The 22,035-nt window shown below is 39.1% G+C and overlaps 1 protein-coding gene across 2 annotated transcripts; it reads right to left on the bottom strand.

Annotated features, from left to right (window-relative positions):
* Positions 1–184: 184 nt before the first annotated feature.
* anks3 (ankyrin repeat and sterile alpha motif domain containing 3) lies at positions 185–21,990 on the bottom strand. Of its 2 annotated transcripts, none has more exons than XM_051682022.1 (16): positions 21,556–21,990; positions 20,924–21,108; positions 11,739–11,937; positions 11,517–11,638; positions 11,308–11,389; positions 10,506–10,623; positions 10,259–10,396; positions 8,353–8,478; positions 7,432–7,544; positions 7,150–7,314; positions 6,917–7,041; positions 6,368–6,509; positions 4,362–4,587; positions 3,931–3,990; positions 3,749–3,840; positions 185–2,107 (listed from the first exon to the last, which is right to left on the bottom strand). In XM_051682022.1, the coding sequence occupies exons 2-15, from the start codon at positions 21,100–21,102 to the stop codon at positions 3,758–3,760; spliced, it is 1,878 nt and encodes a 625-aa protein (XP_051537982.1). In that variant the 5' UTR covers positions 21,103–21,108; positions 21,556–21,990; the 3' UTR covers positions 185–2,107; positions 3,749–3,757. The 2 variants fall into 2 exon arrangements, with proteins under 2 accessions (XP_051537982.1, XP_051537983.1); XM_051682023.1 differs by having other exon boundaries at positions 3,753–3,840.
* Between the last annotated feature and the right edge of the window lie 45 nt (positions 21,991–22,035).

The following is a 22,035-nucleotide window of genomic DNA, read 5'->3' as shown; positions in this document are numbered from 1 at the left end:
ACATTACAGATTACATTTTACAGCATATATTCTGTAATCTACTTTTTAAAAAGTAACCTTCCCAACCCTGTTAATGCCTTACACCGATAAAAGAAAAAATGTTAAAGGCGTTTACATAACCGCACAGGATTATGAAGCATGATCGTGTAACTGCGCACTCATTCATAACAAAAATATCACTAAATAACAAATCAAGTTGCGTTTATTTTAAAGAAAGATGAGCACATTTTTCAAGCAAAATATTTCACAAAAGTTTTACTGATAAAACAATAGATGCTGTTTAAAATGAAGATGAAAAAAAGTATTTGGACACTTTCTGGTTGTCAAATATTAGTGGAACATGTTCACGGTTAATGTGATGAACTACACCTGTGGTTATTCTGCTTTGCTAGGATAACTGTGTGAACTTGAGGGAAACTGACTTCCACTAAAAATCACTTTGACAAAAGTTAAGACATTGAGAGAAAAATATTTTGTTATCTAATGCAATGACATTCAGACATTTTTAAGTGTAACTTGAGTGTCCAAATACTTTTTGCACTCACTGTACTTCAAATTGAACTCAAATTGTCCACAAGACTGACTTCCACTCGTGAAATGTCCACAATCTGTTCTTTGGCTCAGTTAAGTGTCCTCCTCTGTTTAAATGAGATTTTCTTGCCAGCAATCCATACAAATAGATTGATGCTCTTGGCCATAACTGTGCAATGATTTAGCTATATATATATATATTTATATCATATATATTGGCTTATTACCAAGTATATTTACATTTAAAAAACTGATCTTATTAAAGGTGCTGTAAGCGATCCAAAGATACCAAAAATGAGCTTTATTTAGATGGACATTGTGCAGAAACGGTTGTTAAAAACAACAGCAGCAAAATAGCGCCCTCAACTGACAACTGTTATGAGCAACATGGCTTAAAAATGGCAGTAAGCCTCAATTCGCTGTAACTACAATATTATGAGAACACGCAAAATCACTGACAGGTTGAAAGCATCATTGTCTGTGGACACATTATAATTGACAGTTTACAGAGTCTAGAGCTGTCACATTGACAGGTGAGATATCTTACAACACTTATTTCATTCATGTCTTTTAGGGAGTAGGAACATTTTTTGCATACCTTCGCATGAAAAAAATAAATAAAAAAATCGCTTACAGCACCTTTAATTACTGCTAGTTCAATAATTATGGACTTCACCATGAACTATTGGGGACAATTCTTCATTTTTTTTAACATGTTATAATGATCATTTAAATTAATAGTTTTACTGATTTGATTAGCTCTTAAAGGGACAGTCACTCCTCATGTTGTTCAAACCCTTTGTGACTCCTCTGTTGAACACAAAAGATGTTAGGTAGTATGTTAGTCTCAGTCACCGTTCACTTTAATTGCATCTTTTTTCCTAATGATAAAAGTGAACGGTGACTTAGACTGCTATTCTGCCTTACATCTCCATTTGTGTTCCGTGGAATTCAAACAGGTTTGTAACAACATGAAGGTGAGTAAATGATGACAGAGTTTTCATTTTTGGGTGATTTTTTTTCCATTAAAAGTAAGAGCATAAACAGGCACAATCGGCCTTATTTATGTAACATAAAAACAAATTTATGTGTAAATCGTTCATAACATCATCTGAGATTTGATTTATGAATAAAACTGACTTTAGGCTTTAAATAGGATTATTTTAAAACAAATATAAGGGCTAATCAGAGGATTATTGTAGAGCAATAAACAGTGTTTGTGCTTGAAGAATTCATACACACACGTCTGTTCGTGTGCATGTTAAATTCCTGACAGACATCTGAAGTTCTCTGACTCCGCCCTCACCAGCACATCTGTCTGTGATTGGCCAAATCTCTGCTCTCATGATGCGGTTGTGTACCATGTGACCCAAGCACAGGCGTGACGGAGGCTCTTTGCCTGCTTGTCGTTTAGTTTTTGCCTTCTCTCACTGGCCGCCCAGCTCTCCTGTTCACTCTCTTTCAGTGTCATCTCCCACCTGTCTGAAATAATTTTATACTGGACTCAGACCAGTCCTTGCGGCTGTTTGCATATTCAGGGTGGTTTGTCACCCTCCGTCGATTAAAAGTGAGCGTCCTGTAAAGAAAAAGACAGATCAGTTCCAGAAATGAATCCAGAAATGTTTTGAGCATTTCCTAAGACTGTTTTAATCACAACTTGCTTAAAATTACACAACTGTTATGACTTGAGGAAGCTTTAAAACGGTTGCTTGGGTGGGTGAATCTCAAAAACACGTCCAGGTCACGTTTCACCTCAAATCGGAAGAAATGTTATGTATTTGGCATAAACAAAATGAAGCCTATTTTAGGACCATTGCACTGTAATATAATTTGTCATGAAAACGAAACCCATTTTTAGCACAAATTCTAATTCGTGAATGTGTCTGGACATTTTACTTTTGATATGCATTGTTCTTAATGCTAATTATCATTCATTTAAAAATTACTGTAATACAATGATTTGTTTTAGGGGTCCAAGCACAAAAAATATATTTCTGAGTCATACGGGAAAAAAGTCTCAGATTTAATTTACGTATATACATTTTTTTCTGCCAATTTGAGTTTTAACTACTCCTAGACCATGAGTCCGATTCAATTTTTTGTAAGTGTCATCTAGAGACCCTCATGACAGAAAGTTAGCAAAATAATTTATCAAATCATTCAAAAGATATAGCTTGATAAGTGATTTAATAATAATAATAATTGCCTTGTATCTCAATTAAATCAAAATAAGTTTGATACATTTTTGTGATGAAGGTTTCAAGATGATACATGCAAAATTTTATACGAATCGGACCAGCGGTCCAAGAGGAATTTGAAAAAGTACGTTTGGCGTAAAACTTGGCGGACAGAAATGAAGTTGGATATATATACATGTTTTGTTTTGCTGTAAAGTCTGTAAACACCATACCTACAAAAGTAACTAGAGTACTTATTAATGAAATTACTTTGCCCCTGACAGATCTGGGGCCCTATTTTAAATATGCAAGCATTAAGCACAGCGCAATGCCTTAACTCATAAGCGCAGCCAATGGGCACGGCCATGAAGTGTTGGTATTTTTGTGCAAGTGGGTTTGGTGAAATCGCACACGTAAGGTGCTAATTGGTTCAATGGAGGTTCACCATCTCCGTCCTATTATACAGGCCATTCCCTGTCCAGCACCAGTGATGTAAACAAAGACAGTACATTTATAATAATTTGGTAGTATAGATTGACTGTAGGCAATGAACTGGAAGAATAAAAATATGGATTTACACATAATTTTGTGCGTCCTTGTTAAATGGGACACGTTTCTTTTATACGCCTGGAAAATGTTGTTCAGGATATGGATGTAGGCTCCGTTAAATTACAGAGAAAATAGGAGAAATGTTTTTTTTTTTCAATTTGGAATGCCCAATTCCCAATGTGCTCTAAGTCCTCGTGGTGGCGTAGTGACTCGCCTCAATCCAGGTGGAGGAGGACGAATCTCTGTTGCCTCCACGTCTGAGACCGTCAACCCGCGCATCTCATCACGTGGCTTGCTGAACGCGTTACCGCGGAGACATCTTGACAGATGTTTTTCATAATTGAAATTCATTTCAAGTTGAGGGTTGGCTTGAAAAGAGCATGGTAGTATGGAAAATCTCCCATTTTCAAGCAGATTTTCCTAGAATGCACTGTTTATATGCACCCTATGCTCATTTTGAGGGTTTGTGTATCCTGTGTAGACAGACTCACTAACAGATGCTAAGACTCCTCCCAGTTGTGGGAGTTTTTCTCTGAAGTGCTCAGACGTTGTAGACTCTGACAGACTTCCTTCAGATCATCAGCTGGAGAGAAATATATACAATATACATTCACACTTTCATTTGGAGGAAACTATATTTAAAGGTGCACACATATGAGCGTGTGTATCTTACCCAGCTCTCCTATATAAGTGTCCATCTTAGACAGCAGCTGAGAACACATTACTCCGTCACCTGACAAACATAAAGATCATTGCTATAAACACAGCTGTGATCAATGTGTAAAACTGTTAAGTCAAAGAGATTTAATATTATTTATGCACATAAAGGATGTCATCTCTTTGACTGTTTTTAAATTACTGTATAATTAAAATATATATATTATATAGTATGCTTATTGATTTTATAAAATCGCAGCAACAGGAATATGATAAGAAGATACTAATGTTCAGTAAATAAAATTATTACAATTACAATTCTTCCACTAGTTAATATAGTTCATTAGCCATAGCAACTTGGTGCATTAATACGCGTCTCAGCCAATCAGAATTTAGAGGCAGAAGTACTTGTTTAATATATTGTCAATTCATTACACACAACTTTACCCAACAATCGACCATCTTCCTGGCTAAACTGCGTGAGTTGTGCATGTATTTTCCGTAGAGAGAGAAGTTTTCCGTTTAGCGCCTGAAATCGTTTCGTATTTTCCAGCAGTTCAGCCTGAACATTCTTCCACGCCATCTTCTCTTCCATCAGACATCCCTCCATCACGGCACGCAACTCCTTCTCCTGAGACACCTGACCCTGAAGAGACTCCACCTCTACACAACGCTACAAAGTTTACATGCTCAAGTTTAATACTTTAGGTTAATGGTTTGTTTAATTTGCTAACCCTTAGTATACAGTGGCAAGAAAAAGTATGTGAACCCTTTGGATTTAGCTGATTTTCTGCATTTAATTGGTCATAAATTGTGATCTCATCTTCATCAAAGTCACAAGTATAGACAAAACACAATGTGTTTAAGCTAACAACACACAAACAATTATAATCTTTCATGTCTTTATTGATCACATCCCATTAAACATTCACATTGCTGTGGAAAAAGTAAGTGAGCCCCTAGGCTAATGACGTCAACAAAAGCTAATTGGAGTCCGGTGTTGGCAAACCTGGCATCCAATTAATGAAACGAGATTGGAGGTGTGGGTTAGAACTACTTTGATTTATAAAAAGCACTCAAACATTTTGAGTTTGCTATTCACAAGAAACATCTGCTGACGTAGACCATCCCTCGCGAAAAAGATTTCAGAAGACCTACAATCAAGAATTGTTGCTTTACATGAAGCTGGAAAAGGGTTAGAAAGATCTCGAAGAGCTTAGATATTCATCTGTCCACAGTTAGACAAACTGTCTATAAATGGATACGATTTAGTACTGTGGGTACTCTCCCTAGAAGTGGCCGTCCAGCCAAGATGACTCATAGGGCACACTGCAACATGCTCAATGAGGTAAAAATAAGAACCCTAGAGTGACAGCTGAACACTTGAAGGAATCATTGGAACTCGATAACATCTCGGTTCATAAGTCTACTATACAGAAAACATGAAACGGGCATGGTGTCCATGGCAAGACACCACGAAAGAAGCCGCTGCTTTCCAACAAAAGCATTGCTGCGCACCTGAAATTTGCTAAAGACCACCTTGACACTCCACAACGCTACTGGAAAATGTTTTGTGGACTGATGAATCTAAGGTTGAATTGTTCATCCTTACAATTCAGGGCACTGCATATCAACATGAAGACATCATCCCAACGGTGAAGTACGGTGGAGGGAGCATCATGATTTGGGGCTGCTTCGGGGCCTGGACCACTTGCCATCATCGAGGGAAAAATTAATTCCTCAAGTTTATCAATACTACAGGATAATATCAGGGTGGCTGTGCACCAGCTGGAGCTCAGAAGAAGTTGGGTGATGCAGCAGGACAATGACCCTAAACATCAAAGTAAATCCACTACAGAATGGCTTAAAAAAAAGAAAATCCACCTTTTGAAGTGGCCCAGTCAGAACCCAGACCTTAACCCAATAGAGATGCTGTGGAATGACCTCAAGAGAGCCGTTCACACCAGACATCCTAAGAATATGGCTGAGCTGAAGCAGTTCTGTAAAGAAGAATGGTCCAAAATTCCTTGTGAACATTGTGTAGGTCTAATCTGCAGCTTGGTCGAGGTTATTGCTGCCAAAGGAGGATCAACCAGTTATTAAATCCAACAGATCACTTACTTTTTCCACAGCACTGTGAATGTTTAATGGGATGTGATCAATAAAGACATGAAAGATTATAATTGTTTGTGTGTTGGTAGCTTAAGCACATTGTGTTTGTCTATACTTGTGACTTTGATGAATATGAGATCATATTTTATGAGCAATTAATGCAGAACATCAGCTAATTTCAAAGGGTTCACATACTTTTTCTTGTCACTGTAGTAATAGTGACACTTGCATCAATAACATTACTATTTAGTTTGATTTAAAACACTGAAATACATGAGTAATGCTGAAGCTGGAAGTTGCTTCTGTATAAAGCTCAAATCTTGTTCTAATGGAGTCTGTACCTTGTGAAGCTGAATGGCCATTTCCTGCATCTCGGCCTCCAGTTGGTCAGCATACGCCTGTTCTAACGCATCACTGGGTGGCCGTGCGTTACTGTGCCAGCGGGCGATAGCTGATGTCATCTTCCTCTTAGGACCAAAGAGACTTTGGAGAGAAAAGCATAACTAGTAAATGAAAATATGAGTGGTGTTAGCTAGTGCACAACTCGCCCCTATGATGCTAGTGTGTTCTAGGTGTTTTATCTGCATTGATGTGTTTGCTAGGCTGTTCAAGATGGTTGCTTACTGGTCCAAGTCAAAAGAGCCCATTCATAAGTCTTTATGACATTCTGGCTGCTAGATATGGGTTGAGTCCCTATTTTAATGCAAGTCTATGAGATTTTTTTCAAAAACGTTGTATTGTCCCCTGGCAAGGTACAAATCCTAATTTTGATTGCTTAAGAAAACTCCTAACCCAAGTATGAGCAATAATTATAATGATACTTACATTAGCATCACTTATACAATAAAGAATGGTGGAAAGAGAGGTTGAAATCATACAGAGGCACTCACGTAATTCCAACCTCCTTAAGGTCATTCTCGGTGAGCGTGAGGAAGATTCTCAGGTCGATGTCTTGTTCCTCCAGCAGTGGGAGATACTTACAGAAGCCGATCTGTTCCAGGAACTCTGCGAGATCCTATAAACACGTACACACAACTTTTACTGGAGCATATGGTACTAGGAACACATTAATATCACACACAAATTATAATATGCAATCAGAACAATATGCAAACACACAAACCTTGGGTCCAGTGTATGACGGAGGATGTCCAGAGGTAGATGGCGCTTCAACATAACCTGAGCTGCCCGGGGCCGCAGGGACACTGTTGTTATATGAACTCTTGCCTTTGGAGTGCTGTAGTTTATTTGCTCGACGAGGACAACTCCTCTTGGCTTGATCAGAGTCCTGAAAACAGATTAGACAAAACAGAAAGACTTCTTCAGACTGAAATGGATGTCTGATTTGTTGGAGATATTTGTTTTAGCTGTGGTGGACAGCTTTTACAGTTCTGCTGGTTCTGACCTCGTTGCTTTCCAGCGACGCCTCCCTGCTGAGTCCGAGGATGTGTGACAGACCCTCACTGCTGCTACTGCTGCTCCTCATAGTGGGCATGTCATTATCAAAGAACAGCTCATCTACATACACACAGGAAAGAAAATCACATTACAAAGAGGTTCTGCGCATGTGCATTGGTAAGAGTTTACATGCATAACAATACGCTGGTATTATAAAAAATCAGCTCATTCTAAAACCCGACAATGCAAGAAAACTGTGTTTACATGAGATCTGAAATCATCTTATAGCGCACACTGGATAATGTGCCAGAATGCAGATCAAGGTGTTCACATGCAGAGCGAAATCACAGTAAGGGCAAAAATCTATGTTTTTGCTTAAACAGTTTATGAACTTACCCTAATAAAAAACAGTTTAAGTTTAATGACCTTAAAGGAATATTCTGGGTTCAATACATGTTAAGCTCAATCGACAACATATGTGGCATAATGGTGATTACCACAAAAATTAATTTAGACTCATCCCTCCTTTTCTTTAAAAAAAAGCAACAAAAAAAAAAGCAAAAATCAAGGTTACTGTGAGTTACTTACAATGGAAGTGAATGGGACAGATTTTTTTGAAGGGTTTAAAGGCAGAAATATGAAGCTTATAGATTTATAACTAATTTTGCTGTTAAAACCTCTGCATTATTTGAGTTGTAAAGTTGTTAAAATCATCGTTGTTTTAGGGTTACGGTGTTACGTTGTCATGGCAACAAACATGGATATAACTTTACACAGAAAAGGTTAGCAAGGTCTCTCACTAAAATCATGTTAACTCAATGTTTGCATCTTGTGGCTATACTTTTGAAACTTTGTGTATTTTAATGCTTATGGACTGGCCCCATGTAAGCAGTGGGAACATGCAGATTTAGATCAGACAATTAATCACCTTTACTACTATTGCTTTGTCCGTCAAGTTCATTGATGGGGGAAGTGACATCACGATTGCTGATTCCCTCGCTCTGATCGCCAACATCACGGAATGTCACATATCCAGGTGGAGCAACTGGTACTTCTGCAAAGCAAGAATACATTCATGCTTTTCCTTGTCTTCTAAAGGGCTCTAGAGCATTCTGTGCAAACTGTTAGCCACATGTGAGAATGTTACTATTTACTCATCTGTCAAATAGTAAACACTTTCATCAAAAGCAACTTACAGTACATTACAGGTTTTGTCACTGAGGTTTTAGCCTGAGGTTAATCCTTTAAGCTCTGAGGGTGTTTTTAAAGATTCCCTATTTCAGTGGCATACCCAAAATTAAAGGCTTAAAACTTGACAAAAAAATAAAATAAAAGAGGGTCGATTGTTTGGTATCATTTTAAAGAAAGCTTTTACATTTTTTAAATGATATAGATTATTATAAATTCTGAGACTCTCAACCTAAGAAACTGCTGAAAAAAAACAAAACAAAACCAAGCCAAAAGTTAACTTGTTTTCTTATTTTTCTGATTTGACATTAAATACCTCAGGGCGTAAATAAAGTAGCTCAGAAAAACTGCTTTTGTTTTGTTCCCAATTATTTCCCCTGTAATAAGTTTCACTCTGTGCCATTTGAGTCATCACTGAGTCTGTCATGTACTTGGCGCCATCTCCTGGTGGCCATATGTAATTCGAGTGATTGATCACATGACTCTCTGCCCAAATATGGAAGACTACCACCACTGGTTGGAGCAATCTGGACCCAATCCAATTGGTATAGCATTCCATGACTATACAACATTTACGTGTTTGTAGCCAGAGAGCCAGATGCTGTGCAGATTGTGCTTCGTGTGGGTTATCGAATGATCTATGCATCCGATTACTTTGTGTGTGGGCTCGTTTGAAAGATAATCATCTTACCCAAGTAATGGTATGTGATATTTTATGTTCTGTTCTGTTTAAATGCAGCATATGAGCCACACCTGTTTACATGTAGCATGTATGTCAAAGACATACCCTTAGCTATTACTCGCTATAGTTCTGTCTGTGAATAAAACAAATTGCAACATATGCCAATTATTTTATTTTTTCCCCTTTTTCTCCCAATTTGGAATGCCCAATTCCCAATGTGCTCTAAGTCCTTGTGGTGGCATAGTGACTCGCCTCAATCCAGGTGGCGGAGGAAGAATCTCAGTTGCCTCCGCGTCTGAGACCGTCAAGCCGTGCATCTTATCACGTGGCTTGTCTCCGCAGTAACGCGCTCAACATAGCGTGTGTGGAGGCTTCACGCCATCCACCGCGGCATTCACGCACAACTCACCATACGCCCCACCGAGAGCGAACCATATTATAGCGACCACGAGGAGGTTACCCCATGTGACTCTACCCTCCCTAGCAACCGGGCCAATTTGGTTGCATAGGAGACCGGCTGGAGTCACTCAGCACACCCTAGGATTCTTTACCACTGAGCTACCCAGGCCCCCATGACACATGGCTATTTGATGATCTATTACAGATTACAATAAAATGTGCAGTGCAGAATTATGAATTATCAAAACGGAACACTACTGATTTGTCTGCAAATTTCAAAGCACTTGTTCAGTTTTGGTCATAATGCCTACATGCATTGTAAAGTACAGTTTCTAAGGTTTACAACGATACCTACTTTGTGTTGGTCAAGTCTGTCGTTATTAACATTTTGATTTAAAAAAAACATTCTCACGGGCCCCTTCTAAATTAGCTTAAATGTCTTGCGCTCAAAGGGACATTAGTGATAGATCATGTGTCACACTTGTGGGGTTTGAACCTATTACATCTCCGATCTATAACTACTACTACTCTATAACTGCTACATCACCCCATATTTGTGTACTACCGTGTTTGGAGCCGACTCTGAAGCGTGCTATAGCTTGAGGGCCATCGTGAATGCTGGGACCTCTGGTTCTATTACGAGCTGAACGGACTCTGGGAGTCGAACCTTCTTCTTCAGATGAGCTTAACTCTTCATATAAACCTACAGAGAGAGAGAATAAGAGAGATTATACTCTTTATCCATGGCTAATGGAGAAAAGTGACATGCTAATAATATTAAAGGGGTGTGTTTGTGTTAGTGTGTGACTGACTTGGTTTGGCTCTCATGACGTGCATGTCAATAAGGCTGGCGATTTTGGTGTGTCCGTACATGATAGCCAGAGCTCTCGCTGTCTCTCCCTTACTGTTCCTCTCCTCCGTCCGCACACCCTGAAACATACACACACAAACACATCTGTGATCAAAAATCTAAAATCATACAGTACCTTTATTATATAATCATTAAGGGTGTAAATACTCTGAAAATAATTTAGTAAAGAATTGTAATAAAATTATGTGTTGTATCATAATATCTGAATTTTTAAACATTTTGGTGCAATTCATAACATTTATTAAATAAAATATTATTCATTAAATATATTTCAATACTAATTATTACAATTAAATAAATATATATTAAATATAAATAATTATATATAGTGCTGTGAAAAAGTATTTGCCCCCATCCTAATTTCTTCTGTTTTTGTGTAAATCTTTAACTAATTTTTTTTTTTACAAATTCCAACTAAATCTAACATAAAATAAAGGCAATCTGAGTAAACACAAAATACAGTTTTTAAAGAATAATGTTATTTACTGAAGCAAAGAAGTTATCTACTACCAAATGTATACCTTGAATGCACTATAAGTCGCTTTGGATAAAAGCGTCTGCTAAATGCATAAAATATAAAATGTAAATTAGTTTGTCCAGTTACATTTCTGTATATTTCTGTATACATGTTTTTTTATAAATAACAATTATTATTATTTACATTATTTATTTGTATTACTTATTGTTTGTATTAATATTATAAATAAATGAAAAGTCTCATTTCACACAAAGTTCACACTTGCATGGTTGAGCAGGTACTGGACGATGATCTCGTGACCGGATGCTGCAGCTTCCATGAGCGGTGTAAATCCTGAGAGTGGCTCCCTACAGGGGCAAACGTCAAAGTTCAAATAACTCTCAAGAGGAATAGCATGTGTATATATTCTGAGGGTGTAAGCATGTGTAAGAGAAGGAATATTTGAAAGTTTACATGAAAGAGAATGTTACTCACTTGACATTTGCATTGGCGTTGTTGTCTAATAAGAATTTGACCATCTGTTGATGTCCATTAGCTGTGCTGTGCAACAAAGCTGTCCATCCATGCGCATCCTTACATTCAAGCTGTGCTCCTTGCTTTACAGAAATATTTTTTGTAATCTGTACCTTTTCTGGGAACTGCATAGGCTAATAGGTTAAGAGCAACAAAGCAGAATGCTGTTAATGTAAATCTCACCTGCAGGAGAAAGTAAGCGATGCTCTCATTACCGCAGCTAGCCGCGAGCATCAGGGGCGTGAGTCCTTTAGACGTGGTGGCGTTAACACTAACGCCCGTCTCCAAGAGCAGGTTGGCGATGTTATCATGACCGATATATGCAGCATACATCAGAGGAGTCCAACCACCAATGTTCTTTCCATCCAAATTTATGCCACCCCTACAATAACAAACAAAGTTTGTTTACCAACATTTCCATAGGGAATACCAACAATATTGATGCAATAACTCCTCTAACCCTGTATGGTATGCATAATGTTCTAACATTTGAATGTTTTTTCCTCACTTGATTTTCTGACATATAGCTCTAATAAAAACATTGCCATATGGCAACTCTGTACCACCAAAAACTAGTCTTTCTACAAAATTAGCCATTTTTTATTTGTCTGTGAGCTTGCTTGTTTGAATAATCCAATGTTATGTCCTAGATGTCCAGAACAAAATAGGAAAAGCATGCTAAACAAATCATCGTAAATGATACTTAATTTTTTCCCCTACTCTTTTTTTATTTTGTAAATATTTTTGCACTCTGGGAACTAGTTGTGAACAAAGGACTACTGTGAATAAACATCTTTGCACTGAGTGCTATTGCGGCTGAGCCATCATTTCAATGTAAAAGCTTTTAACATCACGCCCCTTCACAATAAGTTATCAACTACTGATTATACAATGTTATACATCATCGCAAAGAGGAGGATCTCAGCTTTCTAATGACACCTAGATTGAGCTTCTAGTCCTCTCAGAGGCCGAGATATTCTAAATGAACAATTGGGGTGGTGCATGAACTGAAAATAAGACTGAATGTCTATGGACAAGCACATCTGTGAGGGCTAAAATGTGTTATAGTGCCATAGACTGGAACATTTATATTTTTTCTAGTGCTAGGTGGCTCAGTGGGTAGCACTGTCACCTCATAGCAAGAAGGTCCTGCATTCGACTGGGCTCAACTAGGCCTTTCTGTGTGGAGTTTGCATGTACTCCCCGTGTTCCCGTGGGTTTCCTCTGGGTGCTCCGGTTTCCCCCACAGTCCAAAAGACATGCAGGTTAAGTGAATTGGAGACCCTAAATTGCCCGTAGGTGTGAGTGAGTGTGTGAATGTGTATGTCTGTGTGTGTTGCCATGTGATGGACTGGCCACCTGTCCAGGGTGTTTCCCTGCCTTCAGCCCGAGACAGCTGGGATAGGCTCCAGCACTACCCACGACCCTACATAGGACAAGTGGCTATAGAAGATGGATGGATGGATAGTACTTGCTGCCATCTAGTGGAATAAAATAAGACTTTCTGGAGGGAGACTGAGTGAACTGAACCAGAATTACATGCTTACAAATTTAGGAAAACATTTATTTATTTTTACATTTCTATTCATCATAATATTGTAAACATATACAATATTATTCATGAATAATTGGGGTCTTTTTTTTTTATTATTATTTGGGGGGTTTTCTGAAAAATTAGACCAATTTTTGGCAAATAGCTCACAGTATGTGTAAATGGTGAGCTTTTAAATTTTAGTGTGAAACATAGCAAGCGGCAGCCCAAAAATGCCCCAGAGTTGAAGAGGTTAATATTGTCACTAAAGCCTAGCTCATCCTCACTGTTGTCAAACGGAAGGTCAAACTGTGTGCACCAGAGATGGAAACTCGAATCTGTGACTCAGACACGGACTCGAACTCGTGAACAATTGACTTGAGACTTGACTTGGACTCGAAATCATACACTCGTGAAAAACACAAAGTCATTTTGCAACTGTTTTTCCTGCCGGTGCGACTATAGAATTGGCCAACTCTCCATTTATGTGCTGCTGTTTTCTGTTAAGCGATATCAAATGGCATACGCATCAAAACAGGAATGAAACAGTGCTATTCGCTGCCCGGATCAATGGTCAAAGCAGCCTGATTGCAGAGCAGCAGTCTCGTAGACCGGTCTCGAGCTCTCAACCTCACGTTACAGCGCTCCGAGGAACAGTGAGAAGCACTTGCAAGTCACGCAAACATTAAACGGCCCGACAAAACAGAACTGACACTGAGAAAACAGTGACATGCACAGACATAAATTAGCAGACTTTTCACACATCACCACCTTTATCATGACTTTACAATAGTAACACTATCTGTATTGACTGCAGTATTTTAGGCAGAAATATATACACATAAATATTATATTACTACTATAGCTCTATTTAATTTATAATAGGCTACATTAGGGAAGTGAGGGAATATCATACATTTTTGTTACAACTATGGCAGTTCATAAATATTTTTATTTATTTTGTATTTATAGTTTTAAATTTAGATACTGTTTTTCTTTACAAAAACGCCACAGTTTGTTTTATAGAAATCATGCTACATTTTACCATAGTAGTGACGATCGATGCTTGATTTTACCTGAGGTTACCATGGTCTTATTACAAATAAATACCACAGTTTAAACTATAAAAACTATGGTACATTTTCATAAGAGCAAATGCAAAATACAGTAGTGGCCAAAAATATTGGCACCCTTGGTAAATATGCACAAAGAAGGCTGTTGAAAAAAAATCTTCATTGTTTATCCTTTTGATCTTTCATTCAAACAATTCACAAAAATCTAACCTTTAATTGAAGTTAAACAATTGAAACAGGGGAAATATCTCATTATTAAATAAATATTTTTCTCCAAAATGCATTGGCCATAATTATTGGCACCCTTTTATTCAATACTTTTTGCAACCTCCCTTTGCCAAGATAACAGCTCTGAGTCTTCTCATATAATGCCTAATGAGGTTGGAGAACACATGGCAAGTGATCCGAGTCCATTCGTCCATACAGAACCTCCAGATCCTTCAAATTCAGAGGTCCATGTTGGTGGACTCTCCTCTTCAGTTCACACCACAACTTTTCTATGGGGTTCAGGTCAGGGGACTGGGATGGCCATGGCACAACCTTGATTTTGTGGTCAGTGAACCATTTTTGTGTTGATTTTGATGTTTGTTTTGGATCATTGTCCTGCTGGAAGATCCAACCAGTACCCATTTTAAGCTTTCTGGCAGAGGCAGTCAGGTTTTGATTTTTTATCTGTTGGTATTTGATAGAGTCCATGATGCCATGTATCCGAACAAGATCTCCAGGAACTCTGGCAGAAAAACAGCCCTACAACATTAAAGATCCATCACCACATTTAACCGTGGGCATTGGGTATTGCATCTCTGTGTACGCCAAACCCATCTCTGGTGTTTACTGCCAAAAAACTCTTTTTTTTGTTTCATCTGACCATAGAATCTGGTCCCGTTTGAAGTTCCAGTAGTGTCTGGCAAACTGAAGATGCTTGAGTTTGTTGTTGTATGAGAGCAGAGGCTTTTTTTCTTGAAACCCTCCCAAACAACTTATGGTGATGTAGGAGATGTCTGATATTTTATTTGAGACCCCAAGACCCAACTAATTTCTGCAATTCTCCAGCTGTGATCCTTGGACATTCTTTGGCCACTTGAACCATCCTCCTCACTGTGCGTGGAGGCAATATAGACACATGTCCTTTTCCCGGCCGATTCTTAAGATCTCCAGTTGATTGGCACTTCTTAATTATTGCCTGATGGTGGAAATGGGTATTTTCAATGCTTTAGTTATTTTCTTATAGCCACTTCCAATTTGTGAAGCTTAACAACCTTTTGCCGCACATCAGAACTATATTCTTTAGTCTAACCCAATGTGATTGATGATTCTGAAGGGAATTTGGCCTGTGTGTTTGGCTCATATTTATACCCCTGTAAAACAGGAAGTCATGGCTGAACAATTTCATGTTCCCAGGTGCACTAAAAAGTGTGAAATATGGGGGGGCCTGGGTAGCTCAGTGGCTGAAAACTGACACTGGCGACTACCACCTCCTGGAAGTTCGCTAGTTCTGCTGAGTCTCGAATCCCAGGGTGTGCTGAGTGACTCCAGCCAGGTCTCCTAAGCAACCAAATTGGCCCGGTTGCTAGGGAGGGTAGAGTCACATGGGGTAACCTCCTCGTGGTCACTATAATGTGGTTTGTTCTCGGTGGGGCGCATGGTGAATTGAGCGTGGTTGCCGCGGTGGATGGCGTGAAGCCTCCACACGCGCCATGTCTCCGTGGCAACGCGCTCAACAAGCCATGGGATAAGATGCGTGGGTTGACTGGTCTCAGACGCAGAGGCAACTGGGATTCATCCTCCACCACCTGGACTGAGGTGAATCACTACGCGACCACAAGGACTTAAAAGCGCATTGGGAATTGGGCATTCCAAATTGGGGGAAAAAGGGAAAAAATAAATAAAAAAATAAAAAATATTGATATTGAAAGATATTTCCCCTCTTTCCCGCTCCAGAGCTTAATTGTTTTACTTCAATTAAAGGTTAGATTTTTTTATTTTTTTTAATGAAAGATCAAAAGGATAAACAATGCAGATTTCTTTTCACAGACTTCTTTGCTCATATTTACCAAGGGTGCCAATATTTTTGGCCACTACTGTAGAATAAAGGGCTTTAAAGCCCTAAAGATTTATGGACAAAGCTAGTTTTCCTTCTGTGTAAAATCTGTTCTGTAAAAAAAATACAAATAAAAAAATTTGATAGGAAACAATCAATAAACTGAATAAAAATAAAATCCATGATTAAAGTAAAACCTTATGTACTTTATTAGACAAGTTTAAGTAAATAAACAAGGCAATCCCTTAAAGTAGTCAGTTTTAATATTTAATTTAATTAGCCTTATTCAGGGTTTATTAAACTAACCAGCTGCAGATAAAGAACTATTGCCAAAAAAAAAAAACTAGACTTGACTTGGACTTGTGAACATGTCTGGTGTGCACTCTTCTTGTCCTTTTCATAAAACATTGCCATGTTTTTGTCTCAAAAGAAGAAATACAGTTCATAATTTTGCTATATATGCATAAATGCCATTATATTGTGGTAAACATGAATGCAAATCTACAAAAAATTCCCAAAGAGAAAATGCAATTCCATTGTGGTACAGAGTTTGTATTTTCTTAATTTTCTGACAACTAGGTTAGATAAAGTCGATCAGTAAACAACTATATTTAATTAACTTATCAAAGATGCAGTAAAATAAATAAATAATGGTGTAAAACAAACATACCGAAATAAACTTTACAGATCTTTATTGTAAAGGGTTTAACAATGTTTTCCATGCTTGTTCAATGAACCATAAACAATTAATGAACATGCACCTGTGGAACGGTCATTAAGACACTAACAGCTTACAGACGGTAGGCAATTAAGGTCACAGTTATAAAAACTTAGGACACTAACGAGACCTTTCTACTGACTCTGAAAAACACCAAAAGAAAGATGCCCAGGGTCCCTGCTCATCTGCATGAACATGCCTTAGCCATGCTGCATGGAGGCATGAGGACTACAGATGAGGCCAGAGCAATAAATTGCAATGTCCGTACTGTGAGACGCCTAAGACAGCGCTACAGGGAGTCAGGAAGGACAGCTCGCAGTGGCAGATCACGTGTAACAAAACCTGCACAGGATCGGTACATCCGAATATCACACCTGCGGGACAGGTACAGGATGGCAACAACAACTGCCCGAGTTACACCAGGAATGCACAATCCCTCCATCAGTGCTCAAACTGTCTGTAATATTCTGAGAGAGGCTGGACTGAGGGCTTGTAGGCCTGTTGTAGGGCAGGTCCTTACCAGACATCACCGGCAACAACGTCGCCTATGGGCACAAACCCACCTTCACTGGACCAGACAGGACTGGCAAAAAGTGCTCTTCACTGACGAGTCGCCATTTGTCTCACCAGGGGTGATGGTCGGACTCGCGTTTATCGTTGAAGGAATGTGAATTACACCAAGGCCTATACTCTGGAGCATGATCGATTTGGAGGTGGAGGTCCGTCATGGTCTGGGGCGGTGTGTCACAGCATCATCGGACTGAGCTTGTTGTCATTGCAGGCAATCTCAACACTGTGCGTTACAGGGAAGACATCCTCCTCCCTCATGTGGTACCCTTCCTGCAGGCACATCCTGACATGACCCTCCAGCATGACAATGCCACCAGCCATACTGCTCATTCTGTGCGTGATTTCCTGCAAGACAGGAATGTCAGTGTTCTGCCATGGCCAGCGAAGAGCCCGGATCTCAATCCCATTGAGCACGTCTGGGACCTGTTGGATCAGAGGGTGAGGGCTAGGGCCATTCCCCCCAGAAATGTCCGGGAACTTGCAAGTGCCTTGGTGGAAGAGTGGAGTAACAGTTCACAGCAAGAACTGACAAATCTGGTGCAGTCCATGAGGAGGAGATGCACTGCAGTACTTAATGCAGCTGGTGGCCACACCAGATACTGACTGTTCAGGGACACATTATTCAATTTCTGTTAGTCACATGTCTGTGAAACTTGTTCAGTTTGTGTGTTAGTTGTTTAATCTTTTTATGTTCATAAAGATATTTACACATGTTAAGTTTGCTGAAAATAAAAGCAGTTGAAAGTGAGAGGACATTTTTTTTTTGCTGAGTTTACCTACCCATCTATCTTTTTATCAATCATCTATCTATATATCTACCTACCTACCTACCTACCTACCTATCAATCATCTATCCATCCATCATCTATCTACCCACCTATCTATCAATCATCTATCCATCAATCATCTACCTACCTACCATCTATCTATCCACCTACCTTTCAATCATCTATCTACCTACCATCTATCCATCACCTACCTACCTATCAATCATCTATCTATCTATCTACCTACCATCTATCTATCATCTATCCATCATCTACAGTGCATCCGGAAATTATTCACAGCGCTTCACTTTTTCCACATTTTGTTATGTTACAGCCTTATTCCAAAATGGATTAAATTCATTATTTTCCTCAAAATTCTACAAACAATACCCCATAATGATAATATGAAAGAAGTTTGTTTGAAATCTTTGCAAATTTATTAAAAATAAAAAACGAAAAAAATCACATGTACATAAGTCTTCACAGCCTTTGCTCAATACTTTGTTGAAGCACCTTTGGCACCAATTACAGCCTCAAGTCTTTTTGAGTATGATGCTACAAGCTTGGCACACCTATTTTTGGGCAGTTTCTCCCATTCTTCTTTGCAGGACCTCTCAAGCTCCATCAGGTTTGATGGGGAGCGTCGGTGCACAGCCATTTTCAGATCTCTCCAGAGATGTTCAATCGGGTTCAAGTCTGGGCTCTGGCTGGGCCACTCAAGGACATTCACAGAGTTGTCCCGGAGCCACTCCTTTGTTATCTTGGCTGTGTGCTTAGGGTCATTGTCCTGTTGGAAGATGAACCTTCGCCCCAGTCTGAGGTCCAGAGCGCTCTGGAGCAGGTTTTCATCAAGGATGTCTCTATACATTGCTGCATTCATCTTTCCCTCGATCCTGACTAGTGTCCCAGTTCCTGCCGCTGAAAAACATCCCCACAGCATGATGCTGCCACCACCATGCTTCACTGTAGGGATGGTATTGGCCAGGTGATGAGCGGTGCCTAATTTCCTCCAGACATGACGCTTGCCATTCAGGCCAAAGAGTTCAATCTTTGTTTCTCATGGTCTGAGAGTCCTTCAGGTGCCTTTTGGCAAACTCCAGGCGGGCTGTCATGTGCCTTTTACTGAGGAGTGGCTTCCGTCTGGCCACTCTACCATACAGGCCTGATTGGTGGAGTGCTGCAGAGATGGTTGTTCTTCTGGAAGGTTCTCCTCTCTCCACAGAGAAATGCTGGAGCTCTGTCAGAGTGACCATCGGGTTCTTGGTCACCTCCCTGACTAAGGCCCTTCTCCCCCGATCGCTCAGTTTGGCTGGGTGGCCAGCTCTAGGAAGAGTCCTGGTGGTTCCAAACTTCTTCCATTTACGGATGATGGAGGCCACTGTGCTCGTTGGGACCTTCAATGCTGCAGAAATTTTTCTGTACCCTTCCCCAGATCTGTGCCTCGATACAATATTGTCTCGGAGGTCTACAGACAATTCCTTGGACTTCATGGCTTGGTTTGTGCTCTGACATGCACTGTTAACTGTGGGACCTTATATAGACAGGTGTGTGCCTTTCCAAATCATGTCCAATCAACTGAATTTACCACAGGTGGACTCCAATCAAGTTGTAGAAACATCTCAAGGATGATCAGTGGAAACAGGATGCACCTGAGCTCAATTTTGAGTGTCATGGCAAAGGCTGTGAATACTTATGTACATGTGATTTTTTTCGTTTTTTATTTTTAATAAATTTGCAAAGATTTCAAACAAACTTCTTTCACATTGTCATTATGGGGTATTGTTTGTAGAATTTTGAGGAAAATAATGAATTTAATCCATTTTGGAATAAGGCTGTAACATAACAAAATGTGGAAAAAGTGAAGCGCTGTGAATACTTTCCGGATGCACTGTATCTACCTACCTATCAATCATCTATCTATCTACCTACCTACCTATCAATCATCTATCATTCTACCTACTATATATCTATCAATCATCTATCTACCTACCTATCAATCATCTATCTATCCATCCATCCATCTGCTCTGTAGGTCCATACAATGCAAGTGAATGGTGACCAGAACTCCAAAAGCAAGATAAGGTCAGCATAGAATAATCCATAAAACTCCAGTGGTTAAATCAATGTCTTCTAAAGTGATCCAATTGGTTTTGGGTGAGAACAGACCAAAATAAAACTCCTTTTTCACTGTAAATCTTAACTGCAGTCTCATTGACGATCATGATCTCAAGCTCGATTACACTTCCTACACTCTGCCATGCATCAATCACTAGGAAGTGAAATCGATTTTGAGATCACGATTGTGCCTAGGGACTGCAATGACAAGATGTAAAGAGATAGTTACATTTTGGTCTTGTATAACTCAAAACCAACTGGATCACTTTAAAAGACATTGATTAAACCACTGAAGTCTTATGGGTTACTTTTATGCTGACTTTATCTCGTTTTTGGAGCTTTTAGAGTTCTGGTCACCATTCACATTCATTATATGGACCTACAGTGCTGAGATATTCTTCTAAAAATCTTTTTTGTTCAGCAGAAAAAGGTCATACTCATCTGGGATGGCATGAGGGTGAGTAAATGAGAGAATTTTCATTTTTGGATTAACCATCCCTTTAAGAGACGTTAGTGGAAGCCAGGTATGAAAAGAAGAGCTATTCCAGCTCACCTGCGGATACACTCGGCCACTACATCATACTGCCCGATGGAGCAGGCGGTGTGAAGATCCAGCGGCACGTCCAGCTCATCCGGGCCGATCAGAGCGTCTCCACCGTCGGCCAGCCACACGGACAAACTCGCTCCTAACGGATCCGACTCACTGCTGCCTTCGTCGCTCAGTTCAGACATTTTCCTCTGGGAATACGGTTTTACATATATATTTATTTTTAGCGAGATAATATTTCTTACCAAAATTATAGATAACAAAACCCAACTACGTTTTGAAAGAGTTAAGACAGTAAAAGGCACATTCATAACTGCGACATATATATATATTATGAATGTGTATATATATATATATATATATATATATACCCTGCCTAAACAATATGCAGTTTATTCAAAGAAATTGTGTTCCGTTATCTGGCATCAGATGTTTAAAGGAAACTTTAACATTAAAATGGCCATTAATGTTCATAATCTGTACTTATATGTTTATAACATGATTTGTTATGATGAAGTAAGTTGTGACCAAACCAAACACATGAGATACAAAGAGAACAACTCTTTACAACAATATTTAATGACTTAAATAATAACCAAGTTGTTAAGTGCACTGAATACAACTAATAGCGTACTAACCTTCAAGCGATTCAAACTTTCCAATGGTTAATTCTCTGTTTTATTCAGAAACTGTATCGGCAACTCAAAGGAAGTTTTGTGTTTTAGTCGGGGTGTGTTATGCATGTGTTGAGGCAGACACGTGGTATTTGTAGTCTTTTATCTGCTTCTCATAATGCAGTTCATATGACCAGAGTGAAAAAGTAGACTACATATCCCATAAGACTTTGCTGGCGCTCCGCTTTTCTACGTACCTGACGACATCAAACAGCAACACGCTTGTTAATTTTCTTCAAAAGTATTTTAAACACAACATTGAGTGGGGATAAAAAAAAAAAATTTCAGCGGAGGCGGTTTACTGAGGTTTAAAATTACGTTTAAATTATTTCTGAGCAGTAAGCTGACATTCCTTTGGTTCCCTTTAAATACGTTTCCATAGCAACGCATGCAATACATCGTCATCGTGCGCCAAAGTACATTGTTGTTATTTTCAGCCTTAAA

The sequence above is a fragment of the Myxocyprinus asiaticus genome, chromosome 41, assembly GCF_019703515.2.
Source record: "Myxocyprinus asiaticus isolate MX2 ecotype Aquarium Trade chromosome 41, UBuf_Myxa_2, whole genome shotgun sequence".
Lineage (NCBI taxonomy): Eukaryota > Metazoa > Chordata > Actinopteri > Cypriniformes > Catostomidae > Myxocyprinus > Myxocyprinus asiaticus.
Note: the sequence above shows the minus strand (reverse complement) of the source record. Positions and strands in the feature narration are given on the sequence as shown.